Source organism: Rhincodon typus, chromosome 4, assembly GCF_021869965.1.
Source record: "Rhincodon typus isolate 14 chromosome 4, sRhiTyp1.1, whole genome shotgun sequence".
Classification (NCBI taxonomy): Eukaryota; Metazoa; Chordata; class Chondrichthyes; order Orectolobiformes; family Rhincodontidae; genus Rhincodon; species Rhincodon typus.
This window is the reverse complement of record NC_063335.1, coordinates 101,043,594-101,063,301: the sequence shown is the minus strand read 5'-3', so window position 1 is coordinate 101,063,301 and position 19,708 is coordinate 101,043,594. Positions and strand designations below refer to the sequence as shown.

Below are 19,708 nucleotides of genomic sequence, written 5' to 3'. Positions count from 1 at the left end.
TCCTCTGCAGTGCTACACCCTGTCTTTCTGACCTGTCTCACCAAGGACAAATCCCACCCAAATCAATCATCAAAGGTATGCAGAGCGTCAGCCTACGAGCTGACAGTTGTGAATGTGAAAGAAAAAGTAATGATCTTCATCATTTCTGCCATATTGATGTTTCTTCACTGCCTGCTCAGGTTGGACTTCTTGGGTGTCTGGAAAATGTCATAAGGGTGGGATTGTGGTGAGGATGGAGGTGCTGAGAGAAGTAGGATGTTCATGCTCATTTCATCTGTAGCTTTTAAAACATAATGAGGTAAGGAATGAGGGCGATAAAGAGTTGTGAGAGGAAGGACTAGGTATGAGGAATACAATCATCTTGGATAGTTGAAGTCCCAACACTGACCCAAGCTTCGATAATGGTCATTCCAATAATAGGCAGCACTGTCTCCTTCCCAGGGGTGTGAGCATGTAGCCATGCCTGTCCCACCATGAGCTTTGTGCTGCTGCCTCTGGTTGTGTCTCATTTTGTTTTTCAAAAGAGAGGGATGTGAGGCTGTGAGAGTGGTTCAATCTGTTTGGATGGTGGCCCTGGCAATGTTGAATAGCTGGCAATGTAAGTAAGCTGTGAGATGTGAGTGTGAAGTTCACAGGCGAGGTGGTGCATTTGAATATTAGATATGAGGGTTAATCCGCAAAGCTTGTTGTCATGTGAGAGGTGGGGCTGTGATGAATTGAGCACTTGGTAGGAGATAGCGTTAAAGATGCATTCTAAGCTAATGATCTTCTGTAAGAACATAACATAGATGGAACAGGAGTAGGTCATTTGTCCCCTCAAGCCTGCTCTGCTATTCAATAAGATCATGGCTGGTCTTTTCATAGATTCAGCCCCACTTACTTGCCTGCTCACTATAACTCTTAATTCATTCACTGTTCAAAAGTCTATTTAACTTTGCCTTAAAAAACATTCAATGAGGTAGTCTCAACTGCTTCACTGAAAAGGGAATTCCAAAGATTCACAACTCTTTGGGCGAAGAAGTTCCCCCTTACCTGAGTCCTGAATCTGCTTCCCCTTACTTTGAGGCTACATAGCATTCCAATTGGGTCCTTGGGGCAAGACACCTAGCTGTGACCTCCATAACTATCCACCTCCACTTCCTTTTGAACTTGTGGATGGAGGACCTCTGATGCATCACATTATTCCCAATTTGCAACTCCACCTCCTAGACCTCCAGGGCAGCCTCAGAAATGTTTACACCCCATATTCTTTCATGTGATGCATTTCCTTTCTATTTCCCAGGTCAGACTCATAGTTTGTGTGCTGAGCCCTTCACAGCACACTCCAATAGAGTTGAAACTGATTTTTAAATCCACAGCCTGTTGTATTCTTCTTCAAAGGCAAAAACACAAATTGGTGTGCTGCCTATGTTACGTTGAGGAATGGGTTAGTCGAGCATCACAATCCTTCTGTTCCTTTTTCGGCGCATTCAAATCTAGCCACGGTACTGCCCAAAGTTTTGTAACTGTTCAGACAAATGGATTCAAATGAGGGTAATTGAGTTTTGCAGATTGAGGGGAAAATTTTGCCATTATCTTAGGCTGAGCTTGGAGATGGAACTCGTACAATTCTCTGGGTGACTTTCCGAATTAATAGACAGGGAAGGGCCATTTTCCACCCAGATCAGAGGTTTTGCTCATGGGAGGAGGAAGACAGCAACAAGTGGGAAGACCAGCAGGTTAGCCTGCTTAGGCTTTGGATTGATAAAAAAAGTGTATCTCTTTCATGGGCCCTCTTTTCCCACGACATTCCTCCCTGAGAGACGGCGTGCAGTTATTGCCACTTTTAACTTCGGAACTAAATTCCTCAAGAAGTGAAGGGATTTTAAGAACCACTTCTCCTCGCAAAGATGTGACCATGTATATGATGGATTTAGAGATTCCAAATACAAGAGTCGGCCATTCAGTCCCTGAAGCTGATTTAGTCTATCCTTAAGATAATATCTCATCAGAGCCTCAAATTTATTTATCTGCCTTTGATGGATATTCTTTGATGGTCTTAATAAAAATGTTTCATTCTCTGTCTTCAAAATTTCTGTCAACCCAACATCCATAGCCTTTTTAAAAAATTAAAATAGGATGTGGGCATCACTGGCCGGGCCAGCATTTATTGCACTCAAGATGGCAAGATGAGCTGATCTTTTACAGTACGAAGGATGTCGGTATGCCCACAATGCTGTTAGGCAGAGAGTTCCACTATTTTGACCCAGTGACAGTGAAGGAATGGCAACATAGTTCCAAGTCAGTCTGTGACTTGGTGGGGAACTTGCAGGTTGTGGTGTTCCATGTATCTGCTGCCTCTGTCTTTCTGGGTGGTAGAGATCACAAGTGTGGAAGGTATTGTCTAAGACTTGGTGAGTTGTTGCACTGCATCTTTCTGATGGTATGCACTGTTGCACCATGGATTGGTGGTGAAGAGAATAAATGCTAAAGGTGTTAGATGGGGTACCAATTAATCAAACTCCTCTGTCCTGGGTGGCATCATGAGTTGTTGGAGCTGCACTCATACAAGCTAATGGAGAATATTCCATCACACTTCTGCCTTCTACTGTAAAGATGCCAGACATGTTTTTGGGAATCAGGAGATGAGTTACGTGCACAAAATTCTCAGCCTCTGACCTGCTGTTATAGCCACATGGCTGGTCTAGTTCAGTTTTGGGTCATTGGTCAATCCCACGATGTTGGGGAGCGAATTCAAGATTTCCACTCCATCTTACGTTAATTCTATGCACAATTTCCAATTATTGACCCATTTTTAAGGTGTAATGTTAACATTGTTTCAGCATGATCCTGACTGTTGTATTGATGCAGCAGACTTCAGTCACAGTAAAATTGACACAACTCTTTGAAAATTTTCAGATTCCCTGATCAATGCCTTTCGATCCAAGATTTGAAGTTGCATACCCGTGCTGTTTTTGAGAGCAGTCAAACATTAAATGGAGCTATTCTGCCCTGACTGGAGACACCATCATCCCTACCATCATGCACCTTCATATTTTACGTGTAGGCCTCTGGCCTGTCTAGCAAGGTTGAAACTTTCTGACCTAGGACTGAGGGATGGGTGTCTGCATCTGGCATTGTCTTGCTTTCCCAAGCTTCTCTTGGCAGATCATGAGTCTCATAATTTCGAGGCCTTAAAATGAATAGTACAGTTTTTTAAAAGGGTTAACAAAGCCAATATACCTTTGTTAAAACTACACCAATAATATTTGCTGCAGAAAACAAGTTGTAACTAACACACATTTATTAACAAACTACTACTTTACTGTAACAATGGACAGAAATGGGTGACAGCAAACTCTAGTTTGTCAAAATGACCACACCGTATTTTGATAACAATGGTAGAATCTCTGGCTTTCACTGCCACTGACAAAAGTTTTAGAAATAAAATATTTAATTATGTCCAAACTTGTTGCCAATTGTTTTTCTCCTTCCTGTCACAATTCTCCTTCTGGTAGGTTTGCAGGCAGAAAACCCATAAATTTCAACAAGTGCCTTTTGCTTCCTAATAATTCTACATGATGTTTGGGGGCAAGATCTAAGGCAGCCCACCTTCTATTGCCCTAATTGAGACCCTGAAGTGACTGCTTTTCACCTGTCCTCAATTTGCAATCTAACAGGAGGAGGTAGGAGAGAGCAAGATGGTGAAGTCTGGGTGATTGTCCTGATCGGGTTGCAGACAGGAAGGGGCCTGCCTGATGGTCCCCTTTCCTGTTCTTCCCCCATCCTAACCTCTGCTATCCAGCCCTTCCCGTCCCTCCCCACTGTCTCCTCCCCTCCCAGTCCTTATAACACAGCCCCATTTTCTCAGAAATTCCTGCACCTCCTCTTCTGATCCCACCAAAAAGAACGCCAACACTCAGCTTCTAACAGGATTTTGGCTCTTTTTCACTGGGACAAAATGCCACCCCAGCAATGGTCTTTCCACCGAGGTGTTCCTGCTGGGACTGGAGGACCTCAGGCCAATCAGAGATCCAGCCTCCAGCCAATTAACACTCCATAGAGCAGTAATTGGCTGTGGGGCAACTATTGGGAACAGGGCTGGGTTCCCTGAAGACTTCTTTTAATTGCAGGGTTGGAAATTCCACACTCTGAAAAATCCTGCCTGAAATATTTGCCCACTATACATTTGATCTAGCCATGAGGGGAGTTTGTTTTATTTATTTTCAAACCATTCCGCTTTGTCATGTTAAGGCACACCTCCATGGCCAAAACATATAAACATATGTGTCAGTCCTTCAAGCCTGCACCACCATTCAATGTGATCATAGCTGATCATGCAATTTCAGTATCTCATTCCTGTTTTCTCTCCATATTCCTTGATCCCTTTAGCCGCAAGGGCCATGTCCAGCTCCCTCTTGAATATATCTAATGAACTGGTCCCGACAGCTTTCTGTGGCAGAGAATTCCACAGGTTCACAACTCTCTGAGTGAAGAAATTCTTCCACATCACATTGTGAGGTTGAGCTTAAACTTATACCTTCTGGCTCAGAGGCAGGGACACCACCACCATGTCACAAAATTGTATCGAAATTGGTCTTTTGATAATTAAGGTAATTAATATACCTAAGCCTATGCCTATTGAAGCCTGTTCACGTTTTTGGCCTCAGTAACACTGTGAAGCTAATTTCTTTTGACAATATCTGCAGTGCTCTCATTTAAATCAAATAATAGAAATGACCAACATTTATTTCATTTTAATGTAATAAATGATTAAACTGTTTTTCAACAAGTGAACACTGATGGTCAGACGTCATCTTGAAAGGCCTCTGCTTCTTTAGTCATACTTCGCAATTACTTAAGCTAGGCTGTTCATTTAAGGATCAGTGTTTACCAAGGGTTTTGATCTCTTCCTACCTGATCCTACATTTTTATTCTCCTTTTGTTCAATCATCAATACGCAATAACCAAAAATTCTTGCCTCACTTCACAGGTTCAGGATGCGGTGAAGTGTAGAGTTGTAGATCGACAAGAGGAGGGAAACGGAGACTCTGGGGGATCATTTCAGAATGGACATGCGCAATTAATGGTATGGTCTTCTATGCAAAAAAAATACTGTCCTTGCATTGAATGCTTACTCAGTTTTCTTGAATGATCGCTTTTGAGCAATTCTGCTATTATGGCTAAGAACTCTTTTAACCTGGTTTTCATGCATCTCCCAGGACATAATGTGGTAGTCAGTGGATAGAAAGTATTGATGGTACTGTCACCCGATTGCAGTGCAGTAGGTTGGGACAGTCTCCATTGGAACCATTGATCTATATTTCTGTCCATCCTTTTTGTGTGTTCATTTTTGAAATTTAACATTCTCGCAAAAGGTTCAATGTGTTAGCTCAACGGATATGGCATTACATAAGGGTTCATTGTAAAACCATAAAGAATTTGTGCAATCATTCTGATGTTAGGTTGTAGCTAGAGATGTTACTGGAGAAATCTATCTAGCTATAGGCCATTCTGTACCACTGGATCTCTGAACTATTAATGTCTTCTCAGTATTAACACTAAAGGAATAAGGCTACTCAAAGAGAAGAATTTTTTTCTCCCTCTTGTTGCTTTCATCTTTGCAAGGTGCTAATTCTTATTTTGGTGAGTTTCTGTGGGGACCTACAGTTCGTAAGACAAAAGACCATAAGAAATAGGAGGAGGAGTAGGCTGTTTGTCCCATCAAATCTGCTCCATCATTCAATAGGATCATGTCTGATCTGATATTTCGCAATACTTGATCAAGAATCTATTCGTCTCAGTCTTAAATATACACAAGGACTCTGCCCTCACACCCTGGATGAACTCACAAAATGGAGGGACAAGCAAGAATCCATGGCCAGACTTTATGTTAAACAATGGAGGGACAAGCAAGAATCCATGGCCAGACTTTACTTTATGTTAAACAATGAGTAAAAGTCTGAATAACCTTTTCATCAAAAGTCACAGAGATGTAACTCTGCTGAACAGTTGTGAGTCTTAGGAAGCAACTCAATGTTGGGCTGAATGGCCTGTTTTAGTGCAGTATTCTTTCATTTAAGAGTTGAGATATTAATTGTTGAGACTGCCGGAAGTGCAGTGATAAGCAACGGGGCATGGCTTCCCACAAATTAATTATTAGCTTCAAATGTTTGACACAATTGCAAAATATTCTTAAGATTTTACTTATTCAAATAATCAGCAATATATACACAGGAAAATGGGCTTGCCAGTCTCTAATGCACTGTTTCCAATGCTGTAGTATACTGTCATGGTAGCGATGTTTGGAAGAATTAAACTTATAAATAAGTAGTCAACATTACACTTTGGAGCTCTTTTTAGTTTTTTTGATGAGATGGTTCTTCAAACCATTTTAAAAAATCTTCAAAAAGTAAATGGTCAGTATTGATTGTAGCATAACAAATAGGAACAGGAGAATGAGCCGGCCTGCCATTCAATAAGACTACTGCTGGTATGAGTGTGGCCTTGATTCCACTTTACTGCCTGTCCCTTGTAATCTTCGTCTCCCTTGTCAATCAATAATTCAGCTGAAGGGACTGAATAGGCCTCCAGGAGCTAGGAAGTTTCTCAATAAGGGGATCTCTACACTTCATGATCACATCACAACCTGCACCACTGCTAAGCTAAACAGCCACACTGGCCAACCTTTTGAGTCTTCAGTTTTGCAAGCTGCATCAAGATAGCCCTATTTGACACTGCAGCTCACGTATTAAATTTTAACAATGCTGTGACCATAGCATTACAGCGTGTCTCTTGCTACTGTGCTTGTTAGCTGGTTAGTATGCTGTATCAGTAGCTTAGCCATAACTAAAAATCGACCCTAATATGTCCTTGATTGAATACTGAGGAAAATGTTTTGCAATGTCTTTGAAGAAGAGGCACATGTTCCCTCACATTCACTTTGTTCATTCGACTTTTTTTAAAAATGCAACCCCTTATGATCTCAGAATTGTAACACCTGTTGTCTTCTAGAGAAGAAGAAACTAGCCACAGTCCAGTAAACCCCTCCTTGTAAATTGGAAGTCTGGGTGGGGTGCAGGGCACATGAAAGCATGCTATTTCACAAAGACAACTCCATGAGTGAGAGAGTATGGTCATTAAACTGCATCTCTTTTCCACAACCAACCTGGTTGAAATGAGAAACTTGGAGCTGCAGGAACTTATTTGGTCTGTCACCATCAAACAGAAGATCATGATACCAAATGAGTCACACCCAGTGTAGAATACTTGCTCACCATTCAGGTCAAAAAGTGAGGGACATTCAGAAGAGCCATATCCTGCAGTCACCAAAGAAAGTAGAGCGCATGAAGTAAGATAAGGCTGACGTAACTGTAGGATCCTTCCAAACCTGAAATGTTGCTGTGGTCTTAGGGCGTTTGTCTAGAGGTTACATTGTGCCCAGTCAACAAGTTCCATCTCCTTTATCCTTTGCAACCTATTTTGCTTTATTCAGAAATGGAAATGGGGCTGTAACAAGTTGATTTTATGACTTTCTTATTTTTGTTAAGAAATACCTAAGATAAAAATGTTAAAGAAGTAATGATTAGTTTTTGAATTCCAGTGGATAGAAGGGTAAATTATGTGATACAAGGACACTGGTGCAGCATCTCACTTGGGAACGTGGACTGGAGAATTGGGCACAAGGTCAGTATGCGCCAGTTACAGTGCTTCCAATTTTCCAGTGATTTCATTGTGGCCTGTGCTCTGATTTGTGCCCCTATCAAATGAGGTTTACAAATAGAGACTTGCCTTGCCAAATTTATTTCCTGGTGGATTTTTTTGGGCAGTTTACACATTACTGGCCCAACACCCATCCACCTTTTTGGTATTAAGATGGTTCCAGTTCCATTGCAAAGTTAGTTCTGTGGCCAGTGAATCATACATTACCAGAGTGGTGCACTTTGCAGTCAGGGTCTGTTGCAACTGTCCATGAGCACTAATTGAGAGAGTACTGATTATTGAAGCAGGAGAGGAGCATTAAATGGCAGGGGGAAAAGAAACACACCCAACAGCAATATTTAACCTCACTTCTAAACTGTTTTTCCCTAACTTTTATAGACTGACTTTGAAAAGGATGTAGATATGGCATGCAGATCAGGTAAGTGACTAAATAATTTTGTGTAAGACTTACAATCGTGTTCAAATGGAATTTTATTTTCTCCGCTCTACTCCAAAAGATTCCATGCTGTGGTATAATTCTACAGGTGCCATCTTCTCCTTTGGCCGAGCAAATATTCAATAATTAAGTGTGTGGCCTCACGGCAGTGATAAAACAAACAGAAAAGGCTGGAAATGCTTAGCAGGTCTGCTAGCATCAGTGGAGAGGGTAACACAGCTAATATTACAAATCGGTGGCCTTTTTGTCAGGTTCCGACGAAAGGTCATCATATGAAAGATTGTCGACCTGAAACATTGGCTCTGTTTCCCCTTCCACAGAAATTGTCAGACAGACTCAGTGTTTCCGTCATTTTCGGTTTTAATTTTGGATTTCCAGTGATTTTAATATTGGTAATTATTGGTTGGGCATTCTGCCAACTGTGGAAAAATCTAATTGTCTAAGCACAATCTTATTCTTACCCAGTTTCGCCAAGCATTATCAATAGCTGGTCATTGGTTAATCATCCACCTGAAATGATTTCCCTATTCCCTCAAAACCAGCAGTACCATTGCTACTTCTAATGCCATATCTGATGTCCAAGCTGGTTTTATTGGAATGTGAATAGAATGGACTTGCTTCATGCTGTTTTTTTTTCCCCCTGTTTTAACAATCCTGCTGTGCTGGTCTTATGTTAAGAATTGCTTACACTCTGCTTGATAATTTTGGGCTAAGTTTCCTTTAAGCTCCTGCTCCACAATTGTAACCTTAGCGGAAACTCTGCTTTTATGTGTATGAAGGGTGGGGAGGCTGGGGTGAGTGGAATTTTCTCACCTACCCTGGAGTGACATGAGCAACGGCAAGAAAGGTGAAAAAATAAAGAGAGAATGAAAATTCCAGAGTTGCGACATCGCCAAAAATGTGAGTGTGATTTTCCCCTCAAGCCTGGCGACTTCAGGACGTCATATTTGGCTGTGATTACTTTATTTTCAGACATTTGCAATTTACTAAAGGCCCAACTCACCTTATTTCTATGCTACTTCTCCTCTCCTAGATGATACAAATTCCCAATGTGTAAGTCAGAGCAGGTACATCTTGCGGCTGCATCTTGCTGGGTACTTGCCCCAGCCATGGTGCAAATGCCTCCATTTTGCTCGGGATTTCAACCATGTAAGTCTCCATCAGCAAGTCACCAGTCTCACCACATTACTAAATCTGTACTCAGATGATCTTCCAAAACACGTCAGCCCTTTAACACTTTACTTTGGAGCTCAGAAACACCTTTAACTTGCATGGTTCTGCCAAATTGTCTTGAGTGCAGCAACGCACACATATTTACACAGGTTACACCATATGGTTCTTAGCTTGTTTTGTTAGCATTCACTCACTGAATTCTAGGCTGCCAGCCTCACATTGCTTTTTTCATACGCTTACTTCAAAGCTGCCAAGGCTCTGTGTGTTTCGCCTGGATTTCTTGGTGAAGAGGGTCATTAGTGCCCAGTTACAGGCTTCCATCTTCCGTGGCTTCCATTGCTTTTAAGTGCAGAGGAGAGGCAGGCAGCTATATATACTGGGCAGCACTGAACAGTCAAAACTGTGGCATCATGCTACATCAACTTGGAGCATGTGCTGGCAGTTTGCATGGAAAATAAACTGCGTGTGCTTCAAGCTAAAGGCGATGTATGAATGTCGAAGGGGTCTTAACCTTAGTGAGGTGAGGTCGATTAGTGGGTACCACAATAGTCAATCAAGGGCAACTTCATCCCAGTCCAAGTGATAGGCCACTGTCAGTTAGGTGCCTGATCCTACCAGGGTCCTAAGATAAATGATACATCTGGGAGTGGGCCAATTTTTATTTTCAGCAGTGAGACAAAAGGATGGGTGGAGTTTCATGGAAGTAGATGGAAGAGCAGTTAGTAGTGATGCACAGGCAGGAGAGATGGTGAGGTCTAGTCGTTTGTGAGAGTGAGGTCAGAATGGACATGATGCATGCACTCGTTGTGATAGACAAGCCTTGGTAAGGGGTGGAGGCAGTGGCTGAGTTAGATGAGTGGTGGTCCTGTGAGTGCGGGGTAGCAGAGGGAAAGTGGTAGCCCTCCACGCAGGACATAGAACTGACCCAGGCTGCAGTCTGGGTCCAGGCTCCTGAATCTGGTGGCACAGCCTCCTTTGGTGGTCCCCAGGAGAGAGGACAGACCTCCTCTCTACCACCATTTCCTCAAGCATTTCCAGGTTACCTGTCTGCAAAATCAGCAAATGTCCCTTTTATCTTGACTTTGCATTCAGTAATAATGATCAGACAGCACAGTGTGAGGGCTTACAGCATCCGAAGTGGGACAACTGAGCGCCAGCCAATAGTGTGAATGCTTGAAGGCACCTTCTATGAAGAGAGAATCATCGAATAGAATCCCTACAATGTGGAAGCAGGCCATTTGACCCATCGAGTCCACACTGACCCTCCAAACAGCATCCCACCCAGACCCACCGCTCTACCCTGTCCCCATAAACCTGCATTTCCCATGGCTATCCATCTACGTAGCACATCCCTGGACCTGATGGGGAATTTAGCATGGCCAATCCACCTAACCTATACATCTTTAGACTGTGGGAGGAAAGCAGAGCACCCAGAGGAAAGCCACAAGAGATTGGACGGACTGCGGCTGTGTTCCTTCGGTCAGAGGAGATTGAGATGGAACATGAATGAGATATATAAAATTATGTCATGCATAGATAGGGTAGACAGGAAAGAAACTTCTCCCCTTGGTGGATGGATCAGTAAGCAGGGGGCATAGATTTAATGGAAGGGGCAGAAAGTTTAGAGGACATGTGAAGAGAAACTTGTTCACCCAGAGGGTGGCGGGAATCTGGAACTCACTGCTGTAAGCCTGGTAGAGGCAGAAACCTCATAACATTTATGGAGTTTTTAGATGAGCACTCGTGATGCCAAGGCATACTGGACTATGTATTAGATTAGTTAGGTGGTTGATTTTGACTGATGCGGATGTGATGGACTAAAGGGCTGTAGCTTTCTGTGACAGGCTCTTCCCCTTTTCTGCCTACATGATTCACTGATAAAGGTATCCAAGAGATTGGTTTTGTACTTAATAAGTGGAAGATTGTGAGAAAAGCCACTTTGAGCTATGGAAGACCAACTGCCATGATTCTCACTCATCAAAACACTTCCACTGAAAATGAGAAAATTCCAGCCAGGGTTTCCATTGATGTTGCAGTAGAGTGGAGGAAGCTCAGAGGAAACCTTTATTTTCTGTGCTTTACTGACTATTTTAAGGTACTTGGCCAGTTGTTGCAACTGAAGCCTCATTAAGAACTCATGTCACAACTGGGCATTGTGTGTGAATTCCCGAGTGTGTTTGTTCACACAGTCAATAAAGTATCGGAAATAAACATATTGTGTGATATTATTTATAGTGTAAAATATAATTTCCAAGACCCTCTCAGGAGTGACTTTAGAGTAAGACTTTATCTGATCAGATGCCTCTGAATTTCCTTTGAATACATACAGCCAGTATTTCACTTGCTGTTCTGATCGAAATTATGTGCTTGTGAACTGCACATTTTAGAGTTAATATTTCTCCTTGAGGGAAGCTGAGTGTGGGTGCTGATGGATTGTATTGCAACACTACTTGAGACACAGTTTTAGTTATTCTTTATTTAAATTCATATTCTTTTTAGTTTATCAAGGTGAAGGATGTCAGCGCTGGGGAGTGGAACACTTTTCTACTTTGAGAAAGCAGTGTCAGGATCAAGCACTCCCAGGTTAGGAATAGCATGGGTTAGATAACTGATTAAAGCTCCCTCTTACTCTGCACCGACACCAATGCCTTTACTCCAGTCACCTTAGAGCACATCCTCAACTACACTAACATGTCATGTAATGACACCAGCTAACTATATGTCCTCTCTGTGAAATCGCTAATTTAGTGCTAATTTAAACTGTGGGATTATCACAAAGAGCTGCTTGAGAACACCTGAATATTATACTTAATTGAAATGAAAAATCACATTTCAGAGAATGTTTTCTTTGAAATCAACGACTCAGAAAGGAAAGCTTAAAAGATCAGAGAGAAGAGAGTGATGCAAGCTAAGTGAGGAGATTTTCTTTAAAAAAAAAGTCTTGTGCTTTCTAATAATTAATTTGCAGAGAGCTCTATGAGTGTAATGTGTTGCGTAAAACAAGCATCACAGTGTTATTCTAGGGTAAAAATGGAGATTTTTGTGAGAATGTTTAGATGTTGGCACAGTGGGAACATGCTTATCAATAAACTTGCTTATTAGTGATCTATCAGGATAACGAAGATGTAAAATCTGTGCTCACATAGAAGAGTGAGACTTAGGAAAATAGAATAAGACCAAATCAATCGTTGGATCTGTTTATACGTAAAATAAATATATAACTTGTGTTAAAGTAATTTACTATTTATTGTTAATATTAAAGCAATAAAACTATTCCTATATTTGAATAGCTTCACTACCATAATGTTAGTGTTTTATTGCAGTGAACACAAAGATAACAAACCCGGTCACCCAGCAAGAATGTAGCAAATAAATTCACATTTATGTAAATAGAGCCCTGAATGAGGTTCCATTAAACAGCTGTGAATGTCTGGTGGCCCTGTTAGTGATTTCCTGTGCATGTGGCACTTAGCCACATGTTGCTAGCTATTACGCACTCACAGAGCTATCCAGATAAATTGTCTAATGATGTGCAGCATTTTTTTTCTTTTCACAAAATATAACACAGTTATTCTCGATCTTACAGTTTTAAATAAAGATATTAACGCCGTCAGAACAGGAACCCTGACAGGAACTCTAAAACGCTCAATGGTCCATGAGGAAGAAATGAAAATGAAGTTTAACCATCAAAAGTTGTCCGGTTTCTCAAGTCTTCCAGCAAATGTGTCGAAGATGCACCTCCAGGGATCGCTGAACTACCCAGGCTCATTAAACATGAATGAGTTTAGCGACCACACATTGAAAATAAACAAGAGCGAGCAGCCGAAATCCATCTATATATGCGATGGTGACATTTTCAAGCAGTTAGACTCGGAACTAGCTCGAGCACAAGAACAAGTCACAGATGCTAACTATGTCATCTTGCCCACCAACACCTCTACCCTGAGGCCCAAACCAAAAGACGATAGCAAATATAATCTTAACATTAGTCAGTTGCCCCAGACTCGACTCATTCATCTCAATGCAGACAGTGGGTTTTGTGCAAAAAACTCACCACTGGATCATGTTAACATTGCTTGCAATGAAAGGGCTTCTCCTGGCCACCAGATACAGAGTTCTGCAAATGAAACACAGCTCCCCAATAATCTGTGTGATACAGGTGATTCAGGGAACTCAGGGATGGTGTCCAAAAGTGAGACGGTTTCTACATTATCCACAAGCTCATTGGAGGTAAGGAAATAAAAGTGGAATCCTCTCTCTCTCTCTCTCTCTCTCAGTCAATTTCTGATTTCATTTTACGTTTAGTGTATAACTGGCAATCACAGTCAAGTCAGAGGAACCTTGGAAGTTGAAAACCCAAAGAGATCTTTTGTGAATTTTTTTTTCAAATGAGACTTGCTACTTATCTATGTTAAATATCACAAAGCTTTCACCAAAAGAATGCACTGTGAAATCCATTGTTAGGACATTGTGTTGCTAGCATTGTTTCTTCACACTGCCAGTTCTATTCTCACCTGTGCCTTAATGAGGGAAGATGCACGGAAGTCAACCAATCCTCTGCAAGACGGAGAGTGAAAATGGAACACAGGTTACTGAAGCTAAGTTCATGGACTTTTTGCATTGTTCCAGGTAACGCAAACTGAAACCATTGCGAACAACAGCCTGTTCACCTGGCAACTACTTTCAGGAGGGTGGAGTTACAAGAAGTGGAGGGGAAAAAGACAATAATAAGAGCAAAAATAAGTAATTTCCAAGTGAAGAACTGTCATCAACCCTCCTTCAACATCAGATTTTTTTTATCTCTTCTCCTCCTTGCTCCCATATAAAGTAGATTGATTACTTCAAGGAATAGAATTTGCCCAAACAGGGTCACTTCAGCAAACAGTTTTCTATAGTACCAGCATCTTTATCTCCCAGCTTTCCTTTTCAGAAAATACTCAGATAACAATAAAAACTTGTTGACAGAATTATACTTATATGGACTGATGAAACAGTACTAGATTTCCCCATGAGGTAAAAGGTAAATTCGCTATAGTGCCACTCACTCATTGGAGATCACGAAAAAGACAACTGGTGATGGCTTAACCTGAGAGCCACCATGATTCAGGCAAGAGAAGAGGTTGAGAAGGAGAGTGCAATGCACTATCTGCTTCTCCTCCAACTCACTGTAGTTGGATAAGGCCTAGAAAATATACCGTGGAACACCTACATTAGTTGTCAATTACTTTGTCCCTTATGATAGAGACTGTTACAAGATCTTTTCTCCCATTAGCACCTTGCAGATGTTATCTTTAGGTTGTTTATCGTGTCCTCCACCGTGAAGTTCAATGCAGAACACTGGTCTTAATTATCTGCCATCTCCCTGCTCCCTGTTATCAGTTCTGCATCTTCTAAGCATCCCTTACTTTTCCCACTCATTTTCTTCTGGAAACTTTATTAAAAATTATTTCTTGCCAGTTTATTTTCATAACTTTCTCCTTGTTTATTAGCTTTGTACTCATCCACTGCTCATTCCTAAAAATTCCTAAAATCATAAAGTTCCCAATCCTGTGGTTTACCAATAAGTCTTGCCACTTTTTATCTCTTGGTTTTTGACTGGATGCTGTCCTTGATTGCCTTGATTAACCACAGGTGATTGGCATCTGTGTTGAAGCATGTGTCAGCAAACTGCATTTTGTTCTGTCCATTCCTCATCGATTTTGTTTTGGTGCTGCCTTTTTTTCTTATGTTGAGGAGTAAGCTTTTATTTTACTGTGGACATGGTATGCAAACAACAGACTTGACTCTGTAGCTGCATCAAAACTTTATACATGAGTTTACATCAGTATAGTAACTTTGCAAGCAACAGGATTTTTCATTAACTAATTTCCTGCAGAATTCCTCTTCCCCTGTCAGCCAGACTCAGTGTTTACCCCTTGTCAAAGTGACTTCTGTGTGAAGAATCAAGAGAGTGCAGTGACTGGTGACGTGGACTCTACAAAAGCAGTTATCAGCTGACAAATAGGAAGTTGCTTTCAGCAAACAAGGAATGATTCTAGCAGCCTTTTCCCATTCCCGTGTTATTGAAATGAGATGGGAATCATGTTATTATTGTATACAGTTTACTATCCAATCTTACACAGTGGGGACTATTGATGATCTAGAGATATGAGCTCAAATTCCAACATCGCTGCTCAGGAATTGAATTTTAAGGAATTAAATAAATTCAAAAATGAAAGGTAGTATCATTCATGATGACCATGAAACTTCAGGGAAGAAAACCTGTCTCCTTACCTGGTCTGACCCTACATGTGACTCCATAATAATATAGTTAACTCCTAACTACCCTCTGAAATGGTCTAGCAAGCCACTCAATATTAAAGAAGGCCATTCATTCCCACCACTTTCTAAAGGCCAGCTAGGAATGGGTAATAAATGCTTGCCTTGCTGTAACACCGACATCCAGAGAATGAATAAAAAAATTCTATCAATACAGTACATGCAAAACTGATGAAGGTTCACAATTTGAATTGTAAGATAATCACTCACAGAGACACTAGCTTTATATTTTAGATCTTTAAAAATCCATCTTGTTGCATTGGAACTACCATGTCTAATGGAAGCAGTTAGGTTTTGTGCCATCATACTTCGAGATATAATCACTAACCTCCACAGGAGCTTGAACTCAAGTTCAAAGGAACTAGAGGAGCTCACTGATTTTAGTAACGACCAAGACTGGCTCAGCCAAACAAGGACAAATGTTGCACCATCAAATTTCAGTGAAGGTTTGGCCATACAAATCTTCAACAGTGAATCAGGAAAATAATCTAAGCTAATGGCTCAGTGAGTTGGTTTCCAGGGCTTCGACTGAAGTTATTGTGCGTGACATTACCAATAATCAGATTTGACTCTTGACCAGCACTGAGCTGATTTCCATTGTGGAGCCTGGAACATTCCAAATTGGCCTTTGTACATCTCGAGTATGGGGTCAACATCAAACAAAGGTATTTAGCCTTGATTGTTTTCTCGTGTTACTATGGTAAAATTTGCGACAATATGAATGTTGAGCAGGATTGGAATTATATACATTACCACACCAACTGCTTTCTAACATATGTTTTCTGGATCTACACCTGATCAATAACCAAGTGAGTGAGATACCAAGTTAAATGATCAAAAGGGCTATCAAAAATATTTTTTTGTAAAATTTGAAAAAAAGGATACAGCTCAAACAGGAGAGAGAAAGTAAGAAATGTGCATGTATTGAAGTTTCCTTTTATTTAGCAAAATGTATCAGCCATATTACTAAATTATGGTAAGTAAAATGTATGAAGTATATAAATAAGGTATGGTATTCTAAGGTCTTTTCAGTAGTTAGGTCTTAATTGGAAACTCATAAGCAGTATATTCATGATTTTCTGATAAGCTGAACGTCATTCGCTGCATGACAGTTCTGCAACATTTTACTCATAGGTTTATAGTTGACTGCCTAATTTGAACAGAATTTAAATGATGTAGTTCTCAGTCAGCTGCCTTATGTTGACTTTCCCTGTTCCGTCATCCCCATAAATAAAGCTATCAGTGTTAACATTTCTAATAAAATATCGAGGACAACTCATTTAGATTCTTAATAGGTTTCTGCACATAAGTTGCCCCAAGCACCATTTCAGACCTCAAAGGAATAAAAGTCCAGAATCTGAAAAGACCACTTGGTCAATTTAGTGTATATACTGACCCTGTAGATTTTGTTCTATCTTAGATCCTTCTAACCTAATTAAAGTCTCTGTTGGGAAAATATCTTCTAATTTCTACTCCTGTTGGAGATTTTCTAATTTGTACTTCTGTTCTTTCGCTCTGAGATTGAAATCTAAATTGAATGACCTGTTTCTGTGTGTCCCTGAACCTTCTTTGCTTCAGCAAAAATAAGCTAAGTTTTTTGTTTTGTTTTATAATCTTTAGAGCCCTAAGTCCCAGAATAATCCTAGTCGCGCCTCCCTGAACTCTCTCCAATGTGTCAGTGTACCGTTGAAGGTAGGATAATAAAAATTGTACACAGTCATCTAAAGGGATGATTTTGTGAAGTTGTGCTGTCAGTCTGGAGTTTAATTTGCTGGAAGCTCGTATTGAGAATTTGGGCATACATGATTAATTGCCCATTAAAATTGATTGGCAGAAAATTTTGGAGAAGCCAAGATTCCTACTACAAAATCACAGCAGGAATTGCTTCACACTGGGAGCAGAATTAAGAAAATTACCCTTAAATGTGCTGTTTAGTCTTGAGTCTTATGGATCCTTTGACAACCGACACCCCACCATGTATATCTTGTTCCATATTTATGTACATGTTCTTTTCCTTGTCTAAATTGGAAATTATTTGTCATCTGTTACTCATTCACTTCATGTATCTAGATGTCTTTGAAGGCTACAAATCATTCTGATTACCTACCTATACGTTTTGGTGCCATTTTCAAACCATTTATTAATAGCATAAACTCATTTATTAATAGCATAAACTTAACAAGAGCTAAAACATACGACATGTAATTACATAGTCACTGTCACTGAGCTCTCTCTGGACCCAGTTGGAGCTTATTCCATTTATTGTCACCTTTCGCTGTCTTTTCCAGCTTTCAGTATAGTTAGTGAATTCCCAAATGACAATTATATGTTTGATTCATCAAGTGCCTTCTGAAAATGAAAATTAATTAGATGGACTCAACAACTCTGATCCTATAATTAAGTAACCTCCTCGAAGAATTTATGTAGATTTATAATGCATGAACCTGTTGCATCTAAAACTACTGACTACACCTTACCTTGTACAGTGGCTATTTGTGTTGATGAGATGGCTGTTATTAGTGTCCCATTAAAGGTGTTTGAACAGTTTTGACACCATTACCATTAGGTTAGCTTGTCAATAATCCCCTGCTTTGTGTCTCAGTGCTTTTATGAGTATGATAGTAATATGTTCATTATAATGAAAACTCGTGGTCCTCAAGTACAAATCTCAGATTTAAAATGATGGAATTTGCAGCTGGTAAATTTAACCTGTGGTGGTGCTCTTCAAATGGAACAGTCTACTTTTGATCACTCTTTTGACCCTAGCCTTAAATCTTACATATTTCTCCTTTTAAAATAATTATCCAATTCAAGTTTACATAATATAGAATGTGTCTAATGGTCACTCTAGGTAAAACGCTCATGTTCAAAAGTCTTTTTTTGTGAAAGAGAATATTTTGAAAACTTCTCCCTTCAATTTTCTAGTGAAAATTTTGAGCTTGTGTTTTTACATTACGGATCTGCCAAGCTGTTGAAACAGACATGAATTATTTATGTCTGATCGATTAATACAGGTGTTCAAACCTTTCTTCAGAATTTAATGCCTCAGAGTTCTGCTCCACTTGCAGTGAATTTCTGCTGCACCTTTTTGTGACTCTTTTGTTTAATGCTTCCTGTAATTGGATGCCAAGAACTTCACGCAATAATCCAAGTATATCTAAACAAATGACATGCACAAATTCACTACTACTTTGTTGGATATTTTTGTTTGCATTCAGCGTCCCCTTATGAAAAAGCTCAGATACCTTCGATCTGCGCTCCTTAATCTCTGCACACTAACATCTCATTGTTCCCACAATCCAGTACCCAATTTCCAGAACTTTGTGATTAGGCTAAATGTGCTTCTAGTGATCATTGACTTGAATAGTCTTAAAGAAGGACAGAGGGAGTTGGAGAGCTAAGAAATTTAGAGAAGGGACCTCTGTTCCAGAAAGGCATAGGTTCAAATACATTTAAGGACATAGGCTGATATTTCACTGTCGTTCTACATTGTTGAAATAACCATCTTTTGATGGATCGATAAATCAAGGCCTGTGTCACTATTTAAAAGTAGACTGTACTGGAAATGGTCAGCAGATCTGAGAAGGAGAGTTAATGTTTCAAGTCAAATATGACTTTTCTTCAGAAACCTTCACTTCAGATTTCCAGTATCAGTAGTGTTTTGCTTTCGTTTCAGAATATTTGTTTTGATGCCCTCGTCAACATTTGTCCCTGAACCAAACAAATTAACTGGCCATTCATTTTAGTGCTTATTTGGGATTTTGCTGTGTATTGTGTTGGATGCTGTAATTGTCTACATAACAGTAACTACAATTCAAAAGCAATTCATTGTCTATAAATTCTTGTGCCATTCTAAGAACTTGAAATGTGTAATTTTTTTTTCTTTGTCACTATATTTGGTATCAAAGCTTATTTTGATTACTCCTCTACCTATGCCCCCATTGTTTAGGTAAATTGAAAACAAGGCAGGTTTTAGCACAGATAACTGTGGCACACTACAAATTAAATCTTTTAAAACAAAATCAAATTATCCTTCCTAGATAACAAGGTGTAAAGCTGGATGAACACAGCAGGCCAAGC

At 40.1% G+C, this 19,708-nt stretch overlaps 1 protein-coding gene across 1 annotated transcript in view; it reads left to right on the top strand.

The window, feature by feature from the left end:
- Positions 1-19,708, top strand: part of adgrb1a (adhesion G protein-coupled receptor B1a) — a 618,149-nt gene that overhangs the window by 528,656 nt on the left and 69,785 nt on the right. The window contains exons 26-30 of the mRNA XM_048596183.1: positions 4,973-5,068; positions 8,080-8,119; positions 11,810-11,893; positions 12,897-13,540; positions 17,249-17,320. Of these exons, the coding sequence (XP_048452140.1) occupies positions 4,973-5,068; positions 8,080-8,119; positions 11,810-11,893; positions 12,897-13,540; positions 17,249-17,320 (936 nt within the window). The remainder of the gene's footprint in view (positions 1-4,972; positions 5,069-8,079; positions 8,120-11,809; positions 11,894-12,896; positions 13,541-17,248; positions 17,321-19,708) is intronic.